A 17,171-nucleotide genomic window follows, 5' to 3' on the forward strand; every position below is an offset into this window, starting at 1 on the left:
CATTAGGGGTAAAGCAACTGAAAAAGCCAAGGTAGTGCTGCCGTTGGTAATGAGGTTCACTTTGCCAGGGGAGGGTTGCCAGACCACGCTGGAACATGCAGCCTTAACGTTTTGATGCAGCTCCTTCTTACAAGTTATGTTTATGGAAGACAAGAACAAATCCCCAAACATATGCAAAACAAGACATTTATTCGTAGAAAAGCAGTCAGGTTTATGTACAGCGAGCCACAGAGGAGGAGTAAAACCACATACTGCTGTCTTCAGGATCCATCCAACGTGCCTTCTTTGACGATGACTCGTGCAAGATTCCGTGCAAGAGCAAGTCTCAGCATTTCCACTTTCGTAGTCTCGTTGTCATCCTAAGAGCGAGCAGAGTTCGGGTTAGACTGGTACAGGCAGGAATGAGCTGGTCATGGATTCTTTTTCGGAGTTTTGGAAAGTAAGGCTGCAGGTCATTAAGAGGAAGAGTACCTGTATATTTACCTGTCACAGGGGCCTCCTGAGAAGAGTAAAAGCTGCATTTCCTACTCTTTAGATCAACACAAGACAGCATTGCCAAGCTTTTTCTTTTCCTGGCAGCTGCAGAGGTTTGCACATGGAGCACATGGCTCCCTGTTCTGCACCTGGAACGCTTCATAGCTTGAGCTGTTAGATGGCAGCATCTCAGCTTTTCATTGCCTGAGTAATTTAGAATTATTTATCTTGGAAAAGCATCACAGTCCAATCCAAATCAGCAGAACAGTAAGGAGTGGAAGTACTCCTGTACTGGGTTTGCGTATACTTAAATATCTCTTGATGCCCCGTTTGGCTGCCTTTAAAACCACCACATACCAGCCTCGGTAACTCGGGCTTTCCCTCTTCTCTGCCCCCATGTAGGAACATACATTTAGACCCTGCTTTCCCCAACCCTCCCCACAGCCCCACCGATTCACCATCCATTTGTCCTCAAAACAGGAGCTACCTGGAATTTCTGCTTATCCGACTTCCCTGCTGTCAGGTCTTCCAGGCATCGCATCAACTCGTAAGTCTGCTCTGCTGAAAATATAACCTGTGGAAATGAAAGTATTTGCTGAAAATGATCAAGTGTAAGGACATCACACAGCCTGAGAAGATAATTGAGAGGAAGGGAACACTGTCACACTCCCACAGATCCATTCTGACCCTTTAAATCACAGCATCAGAGGATAATTCAGGCTGGAAGTGACTTTGGGAGGGCTCTAGTGCCACCTCCTGCGCAAAGCAGGCTCAGCGATGAGGTCAGAGAGGGGGCTCTGGGCTTTATCCAGTCGTGGGTCTGTAATTGCTAAATTGCCATTTCCTTGATGGATCTTAAAGCAAACATTGTGCTTAGAAGGAAGCACACTAGAAAAATCTTCAAGCCCAGTAGCAGAAGGAACTGGATGCAGCGTGTACTGAATTTATCAGCATAGATGTGTTCCCCTGCTGGGTTCTAAAAGCAGGGAACCAAGGTAAGAGCTGATCATCCTGCACTGAGCCCTGTGTGCTCCCACTGATAGGACACCTGGATAGCTGTGCCATCCCAAGCTGCCCCGAACAGTTCTTTTGCACTGGAAGTGCAGGTCCCAGCCTGGGGGCAGAAAGGGGGGGTCACCACTTCGAGATACCTTGTGAGGAAGAAAAGGGTGTGGAGGCTTTGCCATGTGTGCCCAGCTTGCTCACCTCCTCCTGCTCCAGCAGGGGCAGGGCGTCTGTCAGCAGGGTCATCCAGAAGGAGCAAGGAGCAATGTGAGCCGTCATCAACATCAAAAGCAGCTTGGCAGCTTCAGAGAACCGCTTCTCGCCGTACAGCCGGTGGAATTCACGGTACTTGCCTGCACATGGGTGGTGGTGAAGGGTCAAAGGTGTCAGTGTCTGTCAGACCTGCTTGGGCCTGGGCTACTGGATGTTGGGAGGTCTGTTTGCTCTCATGAAGGCTGTGGTAGAACAACTCCCCACCTGAAATGAGTCTCCGAAGCAGCTGAGTCTGGGGGAATGGGAATCTTGGGCATGAAGAAAGGTTAAAATAGAGGCTGGCTGAAAAGGCAGCCAAAAACCTGTTACCGTTCTTGGTTTGGTTTAGTGTCGGAATCAACACGTTCACTAACTGATACTTTCTGGTGCCGTGTTTGCAGGGTGAGCAACAACAGCATGAGCAGCTTAGAGAGTCTGGTGGCATCTGCAAAAACCAGGAATGGGAGGGGAGAGGCAGGGGGTGAATGTTCTTTTTGATATCGCAGAATATCAGGAGGTGTGAAAGGCTTCGCTGTCTTCCTGATTGTTTAAATGGAGACTGAGATCTTTGCTAATGTGGAAAGTTCTGCTTTGGCTAAGAATTAGTTAGATCAATATCCAGCACGTGAGAACTGGCTGAGGATGAAACTGAGTTTTATTCTGTGGCTTTGTTTGTATCCACTAAACTGTCAAAATACTGGAAGTAACGATTCCCATTCAGGTGCCCCTTTGACTAATGCTTGAGCTCAAGGTAGAGACGTGTGAAAGTTGTACAGCAAAAATACACCTGATGTTTCTAAGACCTCCAAAGGAAAACCAAGCAGAAATATTTTCAGGCCTTTCAGGTTTTGTTATAAAAAGCAGAAAGGGAGGTAATTTCTCTATAAACACAGTCACGCTACTAAACTAAATCTTTGGGGCTGATGCAAGGGTCACTGGGTGACACAGGGCATACAGAGATACAAGGGGTTACCAGTTTGGTAAATCACACTTAGCTTCTACGCTTAATTCAGGATAAGGTTTAAATGAAGGAAATACAGTTCCAGTTTTGCAAGCTTGGGCCAAATGGGAACAGATCAAATTCAGGATCACGCTCACTGTAATGCTGGTGTCAGCCAGAAGGGTGACAGTCCAACTGCCAACAGCTGTTCCAGATCCCTGTTAGATTTTGGCCTCGGTAATAGGCTTGCTAACTGCTGCGGCTCCAGAGAAAGGTGCATTTTAGCTCAATTTCCTGTCTCAGTCCATTAATCAAAGGCCGCAGAGCAGCTGCAGCCAGCCAGGCAGGTTACTGGAGCCCACACTTGTGCCAGCCAGGAGAAGGAAGCTGTGGTATGCAAAGGAAACTAGCTGGAGGCCCTCCACTGTTACTTGGCACAATTGCTACAGTGAAAGGGTAGGAGAGATCTTTTGTTTGAGCGAGCTTGAAATTGGCACGCTGAACAGACAAAAGATGTTGAGATTTTGGAGACCTTTATAAAGTTAGTAGAATTATCAGATTGCCAAAATAATTTAAACCAGTGGTTTACTCTTCTAAGGAAGCCCCCTAAGGTTCTAGATTGTGTTTGCTAATATTTCAAAGTCTCTCTAGGTAGTGATACAGTCTGGAAAAAGACTAAGGAAGGGGAAGCATACCAGTGTCAGAATTCAAGACTATCCTGCTCAAAGCAGTGCAGAACAGATGCAGTGAGTGCAGTTGGAAGTGCAGTCTCCTGGTAGCAAGCAGGCTGCATCCCAAATCACCTTCAGTCATTTGCTTTCCCCTCATCACTAAAACAGGATGTAGCCAGATGGAGGAAGAGACAAATCCAAATAATTCCGTGGAGTTAACTATGTTCTAAATAACAGACCAGAATGAAAACTTCTTACCCAGAAATGTCAGCCGGTCACTAAGCAGCATGGATGGTCCCAGATTGTCAATGAGGTCTAAGTCGGAGAAGCTCCCCCTTTCACAGTAGTCCTTAAGGAATCTAGGGAGAAAGTAAAACATAATGAAAGCTTAGGGGGGAGAACATAATCCACATTCATTTTGTATTTCCTAATCCCTTCCTAGAAAATGTTACAACTGAGTTCCACCTTAATCAACCTCCTGTGAGGGTTTCAGAAGACATCAAAACGTTTCCTGGGAGTGGCCAAGGAACTGGTGTGATGTGCATTTAACAGACACTATTTATTCTTCTAGATTTTGTGGTAGTTGAGATCTAGTCTTTAAAAGGAATCAGTGAAGGAAGGAGCACAGGAAGCTGAGGCTGGTGGGTGCATAAATAACACTCCCAGATCATAACAAAAACTATTTTTCTGCTGTGTAAAAAAAAAGTTGATAAGCAGCAGGAACAAAACAATTCTAAAAGCTTTTCATCTGTTTTGTCACAGCTGTCATTATGCTGCTTTCTTCAGAGCTGCTTCCTGTGATGGTTTTCTTTCACCTTCTGTTGAAAGAAATATAATGATTCCCACTCCCTCAAAGAACAAAGGAAAAAACCACAGCAATCTCTTCCTACTCCCTTTTTCCACTGCTGAAGATAGCGTATTGCCTGGCCACCTACCCAGAGTGTAATTTCAAAATCATACTCTATGTGAAGAGATCGGTACCTGCCTATTTCCAATTAGAAAAAAAAAATACACAACACAGATTGCTAGAGATTAAAAAGCACAAGGAGAGTTGCCATATCTTTTGTCGAGGCCTAAGCTAAGTGTCAGCATCCTCTTCAATTTTATCCCAACCTTCCCACCCCCGCAAGGTCAGATATTGTGACAAGCTCATGCAAAACCAAGGATGTGATAAAACTTTTTGTTACATATGTTATAATTGTGGCTTGAGATCTTTTGCAGAAATTGTGGCTCCCACTGACTTGTTTGGGGACTGCATGGTGAACCAGACTGGTTAAAAATAATCTGCTGAATAAAGCACAGAAGGGGATTATCCTCCACCCAAATCAGTTCCCTGGTTCACTGTACGGTCCATCAAACAGTGGTATCAGAGCAAGTGAAAGGGCAGTGCATAAGACAGAGATATTGCTAAAAGAAACATTTATCAAAGCAAGGTCTAAGAGGACTCGAGCGTTAGATAATGCCAATCTGTTTCCTCTCTAGGTCTCATGAAGTAAAACAGTGCAGAAAAGAAACAGCTAGGGTGTTGCAGATGAGAAGAGTACCCAAGGATGTAATTTTCTAGTCCAGAAGCAGGTACTTGGTCTGAGGGAAAGACAATCCCAGTCTGCCTGCAGCAGGACCTTTTCTGGTCCATCGCAGGGTGGCTGCCTTCTCCCATTCCTACCACCCCACCATAGCATCAGTCGTCCGAGAGCTGCTGACTCCGACTCACCGATCGGATATCAGTGTAGCAAAAGCCGCATCCTTCGCTCTGATGCTCCACGACAGGGCAGAGCCCAAGCGATTATTCCGCAGAGCTTTCATGGCCATGATTTTACAGATGCTACGAACTTAGGAGAAAACATAAGAGAAGAGGGGAAGAATTAGTTTCAGTAGTTTCATTTGCATCACTACAAAACAATGAGATTTAAGAATCAATCACCTTGTTCATGCATCTGTCTCTGCTCACAGATCCTCAGCACTTTGAGGGCCTTCTGCTCTGTGTTAAGGGGTATTCGCTCAATATGAAGCTCCAAATATACCCTGCCGTATTCTGGACAGTGGTCAAAGTAATCCACACCCAGCTGCCACAGGCTGAGAGAGGAAAAAAAATCATCAAGCATTCCAATCACATAAAGCTTAAATAAGCACAACAGTAAAGCCACAAGGAGAATCTGAGTCTGCGTTAGTAACAGCTCTGATGATTAACTTGGTATTCAGACCTAAAATGGCTTTTACCTTCTACCAAATACCAGCTGCCTATTATACAACTTTGCAATACCTGCATCTCACAAGTGCTTTGGTGCAAGTTGCTCTGTACCAAAAAGCCACAGTGGCAGGAGCAATTCTGTCCTGGTCACTACGCCTGATGGGTTCTAATAGACAGCTTTTGTCTTTCATTCAGGAAAGGAAACATGCTAGTGTTGTGTGATCCTTAGGGACACCCCTGCTGAAATCCTAACAGGGGCTTCTGTAAGTTTTGCCTTTTTACTTTATTAACATGTTATTTGCTTTGGCTGCCTTGATTTTAGTCTGTCCTTTGAGTGAAAAAAAAAAAAAAAAGTTGCTACCTGTGATGGGAGAAGAGTCCTGAGGCATACTCTAGTAGAAGGAATTCGCGCATATTTGAACCGAAACTGGGGGCAAAGAGAGAAAAGAAACAGGTATTATTTGCACCTCATTGGAAAAACCTGCTGATTTTATTTCATGAGTACTTTTCATTTATGCAGCACGTTTTTTCACAGGCTATCTTAACCCTCAGGCCTAAACACGCTGGTCAGCTTTCTCCTTGAGGAGACCTGCCAAATATTTACAGCACTTACTTAGCAAATATAACTTAGAGGAAGTGCTTCAAGAAACTAAAACTCCAAGGAAATTCAGATAGCAAAATTAAACAGCTCAAACTTAAATTTATTCAAAGCATAAGTATGGAAACTCTTTTTAGATGAGTTTCTCACCATTCCAAATAATCACAAACATTTGGGCCCTTGACTGTATGTCAGATAAAATTATATTTTAAAAAAATGCTAACATTGTACTGAGGCACTGCTGAACAGCATGTCAAGTTCATCAGGTCAGCAACCGCTCCGGCTTCTCAGAGCATCTGGGCTGCCTGTAACTTCAGAGGCACACGCAGCACCATTATTCTCCACCTTCTGTAAATGCCCAAGATGCTCCTTTTCAACCAAAATCCACATGCTGTTTCAGTCATCCTTGCCTCTGGGTGTCTGAATAACCAATGCAAATAAGTACTTACTAGAGATTGTGAGATTGCAGGAGTTTACAGTGATCCAGTAGATCAGTCAGATGAGCCACAAACCACCAGTTGCTCAGGGCAATGCTGGATTTGAAGCGAGCAAAAGAAAGAAAAAACTAAGCTTACCACTGCCAAGGAATGTGTCACGTTTTCCACAGGCTTTTCTCACCAATGCAGAAGCTATATTACAGCACAATGTCTGGTTGCAACGTCCCAGACCTAACGGAATACTTTTAAATCCCGCCTGCTTCATACTCTTGCTAAATTCTTTGCAAGGATCATCAGGTGGGCAGTACCCGTATCCTCTACCCCAAATACTACTGGAGTGAATGCACACAGAAGTAAAAACCTTAAAACTCAACCTGCATTCCTTGATCACTCGATGCATCTCAAATTCAAAGGCTGCCATTAAAATGGTGTCTAGAGGCTCAGGGCTGCCTTCTCCACCCAGGAACAGGTCCATACTAGACTGTGGAATGAGATTAGAAGACATGATAAATGCTGAAGTTGTGAGATGGTAAAAGGAAGATGTTTGGATGTAGCAGCCTCATTTAGGTTATTTTATGGGAAAGGATATGTCATAGACACTGCACACATTAACAAAAAAAAGATTTTTCCTTAATTTGGCATCAGGAAACTGGGAAAACAATTTGCAGGAACAAGACTGGTAACATCAGACACTGAAGAGACTGGGTCTTCAACAGTTTTGTCCACTGTATCAGCCTCCTAGTCCACTTACAAATTCTAGGAAACGTCTTACAGGTATGTAGTTGCTGTTAAGAGTCAACCCTCCCAAAGTTTTTCTTTTAAGTACAGTAACCCTTGTGTGCATGAAACAGTGGAGAATATAAAAATAATTCTATTTCATGCCTGTGCATAAAGCCACAGTTCCATTGGCTTCACAGTTGGATGGGAATACAGGAGTCGGGTAACCAGAAAGTGGTACCAAGTAGACATGAGTTCCTTCTTCTCCAGTATGGCATCATCATCTCCCAGCAGGATCTAACGGGAAAAAAACATAGGAGTAATTCTGCAAATTCAGCAGTGTACACAGCTGCATCATAACTCTTCAAAGGCATCACTCCCATTTTGCAAAGTTGAGGATTTAATCAAAATTAGATAACGAAGGACAAAGATCCTTCTCAGAACCCAGTTTCCTAACCAGCTTTATGGCCTTGGACAGGAAGATCTGCCCAGGCTTGCAGAGACTGTTGCAAAACAAAGAACACAGTACAGAAGACTGGCCTGAAACCTTCTGATTTAATGAACAGATCATCCAGCATATTAAAGTTACTTATGGCTACACAGGGCTCCTGAAACACACAAGGATGGATCCAATACTTGTCTACGGTTTCCTTCCTTCCCAGCAAAAACACACCTTGCAGATGGATTCCAAGTGGGAATTGGAGGCAAAAGTTCCACCCTGCAGGTGCCGCTGACATTCTTCATGCCAGTGCTGCCATTTCAGCTCCATCTCGGTCAGTGTCTGGGTGTTGCCAAGCTGAACAGAGGACAAGATACATAAAATAAAGGAAACGCCAAGTCAAATCGCAACAGGCACTCGGGCTGAACTCAGTCATTCATGATAAAAAGCTAACCATGGGGCTGGCACCAAACTTCTCCTTTCCTGCAGTTGCATTTGAAGTGTCTTACTTTGCCCATCTAAATAAGGCAAAGGAGAGCCTATGAGAGATTAGCGTGATGCAGTTGCAGATTTTCCTCCACAAGGAAATAGCTCCCAACAGGAACTATTGAGTTGAGAGAATAGTTCCCAACAGGAACAACTGGATAACGTATCCTGTATCTTTCTAACTATGTTGGTTTGTCACCTAACAGGCTTTTACCTGAATGGTGGGTCTTTTGGGCAATTCAAGAACACAAATATGATTACTGTGAAGGATTAAGACTGAGATGTTTTAATGGTGAACAAATTGTAATGTTACAGGAGCCAACATCAGAGGTGGCTCTCTTTTCTCAATGGAACTGCATGAAAAAAAATCCACTTGGTACATACACTGGGCACAGGCATCTTCTTCATCAAGTCATCCAAGATTTCGTACATGTTCGCAGACGCGGGATTGGCACTGGCTTCCTTGGAGAGCAAGTGCCGTGCATCGTCCATTCGGCCTTGCAGCACAAAGACATTCACCTGCAAAAACCACCTGTCTGTGAGCACCACACTGTGCAAGGCTACAAAATACCCAGGAAAGGTATCAGGGGACTTTTAACTGGTGATTTAGGCAAGTTAAGTGGAGTTAAAATGCATAAACTGTAGGCCCTGCTAATTCAAATACACAGTGTAAGGCTTGACCTCTATGGATCATGGAAGTGAAAGACCAGGATGGGAATGAGGGGTAGGATGATCTTCAGAACGGCTTCATCTTGAAGCATATACAGGCAGACAGCAGCAGTGTCCTAGGTATCAGTTTCTGAGATGTAGTCTAGAGATGTAGTCTAGAGATGTAGTCGAGTAAGGAAGAGGAAGGCAAAACACACAGGCATGAATTCTCTTTGTTTAAGAACCTTATAGGTGACCATACTCACCACGTTCCAGAATTGCTCGTGTTTCGATGGGTTTTCACTGCTCAGAACTTCACGGATCATGGTGTCCACATCGCAGACATGAAGTCGAACCCAGTCAAGGAGGCGAAGCAGAAGGGGGCCAGCTTTATGCAGAGAAGATTTCATTGTGTTAGTTCCCCAGTGTTTGTTCCCAAACTGCTATTTTACACGCTTCTAACCTTAATGGTTTGCCAATCATTAGATGAGGTTTACTGGTTGTATTTCTGTCTGCCACACTCAAATTACAAAGGAACAGAGTTCCTTAAGTAGCCAGGCTGTGGGAGCACCAGGCTGCTGACAGATTTCCATGTGGCAGATTTTACACAGAAGAGCAACACAATCCAGCAGAAAACCCTAACCAGTTACCTGAAGAAATAAAAGGTGAGTGATTCAGATCATAAATCTTGGAATGCCAAAAGACACATAGAATGTTTCTGTTTAATTTAGCATTAATCCATTATTATTAACTGAATATGAGGAACAAATCTGGCAGTAGGTGACTGACTTTTCTTCAGATGAAATAATCTACAATTTGTGAATCTCTGTTCTGAATTCTGGGACTGTGCAAGTAGCATATTTGTTTGCACAATCCAATTTCCTTAAAAAAAATATTTACTACTTTAAAATGCTCGTGTAAACAAACTGACTTCAAAAATAGCATCCTAAAGTTAAAGGAGTTGCACCAAAGAATGCTTCTTCGCTACCTTTCTGTCAAAAAGACAATTTAAATTGTAGTGAACAACACATGAGGGGAAAAAGTAGAAGGCAAATCTAATAGCTTGGCATAATCCAATATGAAGAAGGCAATTTACTGAGGCAGAAGAGGTATTAAAAGACACTCATCATATCTCTAAGATGTATTAAAATATGACACAATGGATGCTATATACATTTTAAACAAGTAAATATGCAAACAAAAAGCCCTTCAGCCTTAACATCAGGATAGTTCACTGCTCACCTGCAGCTGCTTCAACAAACAGAATCTCACACAGGTTCCAGATCAGCTCCATTGCAGAAAGAACAGAAACCTGAAAAAAGCAGGGCCATGTTTCAGAGTTAGTAATTATTTCAGTTAGGGTTTTTTTTAACCACACAAAGGCATCTGCTGTCCAGAGCAATCCGTTAAGCTCAGTTCTTCCAGACAAAAGAAATGTCAGAGTGACATTTCAGAGATACAAATTAAAAGACAGAAACAGGCCCCAACCTCTCTATGCACATTCAGCTTAGAAAATATTGACGCTGTTTGTGTACTGAAATGCAAAGATAATGTGTCATCAGTGGGCAATACCAAATAGTACAGAAAGTGTTCTTTTCAGCCTTTTTGCACTCCTAGGATTTAACAATACAAACAGCGAAGGAAGAAGGAAAGGCCAATGAAGCAACGTCAGTGCAGCTAGTAAGACAAAACTGTTGTGAGCGCTCTGCTCTTCCCGTAACACTCTTCTAGTGTCTGACATTTGCAGTGAACACCTGGAGCTTGCTATGAGGCTCGGATGCAGTTGATCAGAACTTGAGTGTTTGAGGTGAAGTTTCAGACAGGCCAGTACTGGCCCACAGCTTTAAGGTAACAAGAAAACATCACACCTATAACACTGAATATATGTTTAAGAAATGGTAGTGAATCGGGATATTGGGCACCTTTTTATTGTTTTGGAAATACAGAAGCTAACTGTTTATTCCCATTTATTCTTAGTCACTAACTGCATCCAATATACTAAGCCAGAGTTAATTCTAAACTGCCCTACTGCCACCCTGTTGGCCTTGATGAATTTACCAGCCAGCGATTCACGTTCAATTGTGACTACAGGACACGACTGCACATTACCTGAGTGCTGTACTGGCTGTGCAGGGCAGGGTCCCGGGCTGAAACTGAGGGAAGAATAAGGAAAGTCAAAGAGCAACATATTTACCTTTCACAGCCCTTTCTGGGCTCATAAATAATGACAACTATACCTGATCACTCATTGAGCACAAACCTAAATGAGTACACACATGGCAAAGCCAACTTTATATAAAACTTTATAACATTTTTATAAATCCTGTGCAAACCTGGGTATGGCTATAGGGCAAGGATGGAAGGGAAAAGTAAAATCTCCTGCTTTTTGAGGGGAGCAAGCTGTTAATTTGGACTCAGTTTCCCATAAAACTGCAATGCGAGATATGAAAAGACTGCAAGTCCCCAGAAAATCAGTTAAAACATGGTGGGGGGAAACAAAAAATCTCTGACCAGATTTACAAACCAACTTGGAAATCTCCCAGCTGGGAATGGAGTCTTGATAATTACTGAAATCTACGCATCCTATTTTACAGTAGTTGCAGTAACACACAATTGAAATGCTACTTTTATAGTCACAAATAGCATTCCCTTTTATTGCAGTAAGAAAACAAACTTACTAGCTGCCTGGTGCATGTCCTCCATACAGGCTCTTATCACCGATCGGTAGTTTTTACTCACTTGAACCAATCTGCCAAACACAAAAAGGCTTCGGTTAGAGCGAGCTGTTTGAGTTTTCACCTCATGCCTGTTGTCCACTGAAGCCTTCAAGTTTCTCTGCAGCAGTGGACACTCCCAGTACTTGGGTGAATCCAGGGGGATTCACTGGATGAGGCTGTGCGCGGTGGCTGTGCACACACCTGCTATACGCAGGCAAAGGCGTTGGTCAGCACCGTTACTGGAAGGATCAGGGCCTTGTTTTGTAAAATTACCCCAAAACAGTCACTTTTTCTGCGCTGCTGCTGCTTACAGCAGCTCTAAGCGATCTGGATGTATAAGGTCAATGGCATTTGCCAGGCTGGAGAAGCAGCAGCGACCGCGGGCGTGTGCGACCCTCCCGCACCCCGTGCACTCACTGCGCTTTCCTCGACTTCCCCGCCAGCTCCTCCTCGCCCCGCTGGAGCCCGATGAAGATCGCATGGGACTCGTTGAAGAGTTTCCGCAAGGTCTGGATGTAGATGTCCTGATCGCTGCGGACCACGAAGACGCGGGAGGAGCTCGGCCCTCCCTCCCCGGTGCCTGCAACACACCCCGTCAGCGCCCCGGGCAGACTCCCCCGGCCCGGCCCGCCCTGCCCTCGCCCCGCGACGGGGACCCACCTCTGCGGCCGAAGAGGGTCTCGCACACCAGCACCTCCGCGGGGCCCCAGGCGAAGCACAGCTGCCTGGCAGACGGGTCCGCGCCCGGCACCACCTGTGAGGGGACGGCGGCCCGTCAGAGGCGCCCGCGGCCCCGTGCCGCCCCGCCCGCCCGGCCCGGCCCGGCCTGGCCCGGCCCGGCCCGGCCCTCACCATCAGCGCTGGCTCCACGTCCAGCTCCTCCATGGCGGCGGCAACGCTCCCCTAACACCTCCCGCCGTGCCGGGAGGCCCCGCCGCGGCTGCCCGCGCTGCTGCCTGCGCCGCCGCGGAGCCCCGCCGCGCTCCGGCGCTTCCCCGCGGAGCTGCCGGCCTGAGCTGAGACGCTGGCCCGGGGCCGGGGGAAGGGCCCCGGCGGGTCCCCGCCGGTTTGGGGCAGGCGGCGGCAGCTCGCCCCGGAAGCGCCGCCGGCCCCAAAGGCCCCGCCGGGTCGGGCTGGGCCCTGCTGCGCTCCCGCCTGGAGCTGCCTCGGGCGCTTCGCTGAGGCTGACCGCGGGTGAGGGGCCGGGCCGAGCCGGGCTGGCCGAGCCCGGTCAGGCGGAGGCTGCCCCGGGAGGGCTGGTGCTGCCCGCGGGTTTCTGAGCGCCGGCTCTCGGGCAGGGCCCGGCCCCGCAGAGGGGAGGCAGCAGGTGCCTCAGGGCACCTCGTACCCGGCTCGCAGGGCCCGGGACGGGCGGGAGGGGAAGGAGGGAGGTCGCCCCATCTCGATCCACTTCATTTTCTTGTCCCGGCGGTTTCAGTGCGGCGTGGATGCGGTGCTGGCTCCGGGTGCACGGTGATCTAGTTGGTCAGTCAGCATTGCCTTTGGGTTCACTCCATTGACTTGATTGCCTTGTAATAACTGGTTTCTCTTATTTCTTTATGCACTTGAAAGAGGTGCAGATAGATGAGCCTCCAGGTTGTTGAAGGTGGCATTCTCTGGAGTAGAGTTGCTGGAGCTCTCAGGTGAGCTCTTTGATAAAGCTGACTAATCAAATTATATGCATTATGACTTCAGTAGATTGGAGAAGGGCTCGTAACGAAGCATTAGATCAATCACAGCAGGTCAGGGAGCAGTGCTGGCAGGTGTCAGGAAGAACTCTGCTGTGCATATGTGCCTTATTCACTTGGGATCATGAGATCTTTTCCCGTCTCTTCCTGGCAGGGATCAGGGTGAGAGACCCCCTAGAGACTGGGCAGAGTTTGCCTGCTGAGACTGCTGCAGGCTGCCTGAGCAACTTTCTGCTAACTCTGGGAGCTCATGTGCTGATGGAATTGAACTTTTGAGTATCCATTAATAACTTGGTGTGATAAAACACTAACCACACACTGCTCCTTTCCTTCCATTCTGCTTTCCTTCCCATCTCTGTATACCTCTCACTTTTTGCCTATTCCTCTAAGGAACAAATTTGTTCAGTGATACACTTTTAAAAAAAATACTAATAATGCTGTCTTGCTGAACTCAACAGCTAGAAGCAGCTGATCTCTCTCAGGCTGGTGCTTTCAAAGCTCACTAGGAATTAATTTTTCAAGATAGCTTAAATCATTCGCTGTCCTCGTGTGACAAATGCTGCAACACTCCACTGCTGAATTGCCTTTTTTAACTTTATTGGCTACTGTATCTATAATTTCCAATAAAAATAAAGCTAGCAGTTATCTTTGGTAAGAGCATGTTGTGACACCAGTCATACTGAGAAAGTGAAGTGGTGTCTATTCAGGTCAGTCAGGCTTGTTGCAGGGTAAAAGAACTTAAAATAAATCTTCAGAAACCTGCTTGAGAAACTAAGATTATCAGTTTTAAGAAAGCTCATCTTTTATTGTGGGTAAGAGTCCTGTATTTTGGGGGAATTTGGGGATAGGCATGTATTCGAATCTCTCTTATACAAAGTCAAATTCGTGTACTGTCACAAAATGGTGCTGCTCTATGCTCTATTCTGAGGATATTAGTGCTGATATCTAGATCTAAAATATCACTCAACACATTACTAAAACGGTTCTGGTTACAAATCAAAACTGGATGTCTGAAAACCCAGCAGTAAGAGGCCCTCTGCCACCATTCTTCAAGGGTAAGGTGCTGCTTCTATCACTGCATCAGTTTCTTGTGACTGGTAGGAGACTTCTAATGGCTTCTGCTATCAGACAGTGCACTGGAGAAAAATACAGAGCCCGCTGATTGTATGGGCATCGTAATTAAAAGCTACTAATGAACTAAAATGCATAATAACTATAGAGCTGGCTAACTCTCTCCATGGAGTTCTGAGACTTGCCTACTGAGCAAGATCCTTGTTAGAAGGATGGGAGTCTCTGTTTTCCATGTAGTGAAGCTAGGGAGTTTTCTCCACGTGAGCTCATTTGAGTATCAACCATGAGAGCAGAACTTGCCACCTGAGGCTTTCCAAGGGACACTCGAGTGCCTGGAGCATCCCTGTGTTCTTTCACTGTGCCACGGGTGTTTCTCTTGCTTTCCTTTTATCCTTCTCCAAATGTAATGCTTGTCTCTGGACAATTCTGTAGGGAAACACAGCCCAACCTGCAGGGAGAGGCAGCCAAAAGGCAGGTGATCAGCCTTTACTGATACTGCAAGGCCTGGCAACCCTGGAGAGTGCCCATCGGTCTCGCTGGTCTCATTTTCTCTTCATCAGCATGGAGACAAGTGTTGATGACTGAGGTGGTGGATCTAGGAGTGGGACAGTGTCCTCTTCTGCTCCAGGTTCCCATTCTGTGTAGGGAGACACTAAAAGCCAGTCCAGGAACTCTTTGATCCTCTCCTGCCGTCTCTTGGCACGTACGGTTCACTTTGCTCACTCACTAGAAGTGTAAGTGGCTTTTCATATGTGCAGCATCTGATGCTCTTGAACTGATAAGGAAGGTGTCTGGTTCTTGGGGGAGTCATCTTGGGAAAGGTGAGTTTCAGTATGAAACCTTGAAATTTCTTAGTCCTCCTTTGAACATTGGCTGGAGGTCTGCACCTATCTGGAAGGGAGACCTTCCTGCACACCTTGCAAAAAGGCTTCTGTGCCTGTCCAGTCCATGTAATTAAGCAGAATTGGGAACCGCCATGTCAGCATGGAACTTCATATTGCTCAAAGAGGCTTTGGAGTACAGGTTCTGGGTCCAGCAAGGAAGGCAAAGGCAAAGAGAAACTGTGTTACTGTTTTCCTGTCAGGGGAAAAAGAAAAGAAAAAGAAAAAGGTAAAAAAATCAAGGCCTGATGAGGAGGGGAGTTACTGAATTGCAAAATAGGATGTTTGGAAGCTATTTCATGACTTCGGGAACAAAGGGAATGATCAGCATCATGAACAGGGAAGGCACGGAACAGGCAGTGCCCCAGGCAAAATGTATTTTCTATTCCTGGTGCTAAAGTAGTATTAATGAAGAGCAAAGCCTGAATCAACCACTCAGACCTTCAGAGTCCAGGCTGAGAAGGCAGCTTGAGCCCTACTCGCTTACACCTTCAAATAACTGCTTTCTGTTCTTGCATTGAACTAACTGCAAAGCAATGCACACGTTTGAAGGGGCTGGAGTTGCTTTTGTAGGCTTATGCTTTAAAATCTCAGTGTGAAAGAGAACGTATGCTGAATGCCCATATTCCCTGCCCTCTTCAGAAGAGGGTGGAGAATTAAGCCCAACAGATCTGCAAGATGTAGATATGTCGTATTTCTTCCTTATAAAACTGCTGTACAAGAATGAAACAAGGCATGGAAATAACTTTAGGAAACAACACGTGGAATTTTCTTCCCAGAGATGGAATTTCTCTGGAATGCTCACTGTGATGCTTCCCCATTCACTTCCCTTCGTCTCTCCGTGCATTGAAGAGGAGGAGCTCAGAGAGACAAAAACCTTTGCCTTTACCCCCCTCTGCTTCAGCCCGGTCCCTGCAGGACTGGGTCCTTTGTAGTTCCCAGTGTGGCTTCTCCCCTGCAGCTCGCTCTGAGTGCTGCTGTCTGGCCAGTTATCTTTGCGGTTTTTAACAGTGTTTATTGTTAGCTCCACTGGATCTCCTGTACAATGTGAGTTGCCTCTGTTGCTATATAAGCAGCAAAGCCATATAAATGAGAGTTTTTTAGAAACCTGCTCTGTGATTGGGAACCTGTGTAATTGGTGGTGAGACCAATGGTGGTACAGCTGAAACAGTTTTCAGGTTTTTTGAGCACATCTAACGTCTGCAGTGGTAGCGAAATCCCGTACGTTCTCAAAGTCTAGTGTATTTTCCCATCTCCTTTTAAGCACATTTGTTCTATTTCTGATGGTGGCCTTAATGTATGTCTCACTTAACGCCATTCCTGCATTCAGTTCTTTCATGCCGCTCTCAGGCCCTGACAAGTTTCACCCCACCTCCCAAAGAAATCCTCCTCCTGGACCTGCAGCACAGAGATCCTCAAAGAAGGAGGGGGAAGAAGGGGCGAGAGCAAAATAAAACAGGACTATCGAGCAACATCAGTCTTGTGACGCCCTTCCTCACAGCAGTGGCTTCTCTGTGATGTTGCATCATTTCTAAAAATAGAACTTAAGGTCCTTGGGGAAATGGCACTTGTCTTTTGTTCTGGAAAGTACCCCGTGTGTGTTGAGTATTGCTTAAAATAAGCCATGGATGTAGTAGAATAGAGTAGGGTTTGAGATGCTTTATTTCCTTGTTCTTGCACATAGGCCTGGTTCTTAGTGGTGATGATGGACTTCAGAAGGTCCAAATGGCATTGCCTCTTGCTCTTCAGAGCTAAAATCAAAGGTGAAGGGGGAATGCAGGAGACTGATACACCGTCAGAGTGCACAAGGGGGATTTGTACAGATGCGTGCTGTTTTCTCTCGCCCCAGGTGCTTCTTGCCTCCCAGTAGCTTAAATAAATAGAAAAATAATGAGTAATGAGATGCAGGGCAAACAGGCAGGATAGACTGATTGGAACAGTCTTTTGATGATAAAT

General features: G+C 45.8%; 1 protein-coding gene across 1 annotated transcript; it reads right to left on the reverse strand.

The window, feature by feature from the left end:
* Window positions 1-170: 170 nt before the first annotated feature.
* NUP85 (nucleoporin 85) lies at window positions 171-12,512 on the reverse strand. Its single transcript, XM_068413498.1, has 19 exons — window positions 12,428-12,512; window positions 12,236-12,329; window positions 11,993-12,155; window positions 11,537-11,607; window positions 10,968-11,011; window positions 10,101-10,170; window positions 9,125-9,246; window positions 8,595-8,729; window positions 7,959-8,081; window positions 7,451-7,582; window positions 6,943-7,049; window positions 6,581-6,664; window positions 5,895-5,960; window positions 5,267-5,418; window positions 5,057-5,174; window positions 3,601-3,701; window positions 1,681-1,832; window positions 962-1,048; window positions 171-359 (listed from the first exon to the last, which is right to left on the reverse strand). The coding sequence occupies exons 1-19, from the start codon at window positions 12,458-12,460 to the stop codon at window positions 261-263; spliced, it is 1,953 nt and encodes a 650-aa protein (XP_068269599.1). The 5' UTR covers window positions 12,461-12,512; the 3' UTR covers window positions 171-260.
* Window positions 12,513-17,171: the final 4,659 nt, after the last annotated feature.

This window comes from Nyctibius grandis, chromosome 15, assembly GCF_013368605.1.
Source record: "Nyctibius grandis isolate bNycGra1 chromosome 15, bNycGra1.pri, whole genome shotgun sequence".
Classification (NCBI taxonomy): Eukaryota; Metazoa; Chordata; class Aves; order Nyctibiiformes; family Nyctibiidae; genus Nyctibius; species Nyctibius grandis.

Bases quoted from the DNA above. Each gene is read 5' to 3' on its own strand.
- NUP85 (XM_068413498.1), bottom strand. From the start codon at position 12,460: ATGGAGGAGCTGGACGTGGAGCCAGCGCTGATG. The intron at 7,583-7,958 runs GTGTGTTTTTGC...TTTTCCCGTTAG, and splicing joins ACTTGGAATCCATCTGCAAG to ATCCTGCTGGGAGATGATGA. The intron at 7,050-7,450 runs GCATGAAATAGA...CTCATTCCACAG, and splicing joins AACTGTGGCTTTATGCACAG to TCTAGTATGGACCTGTTCCT.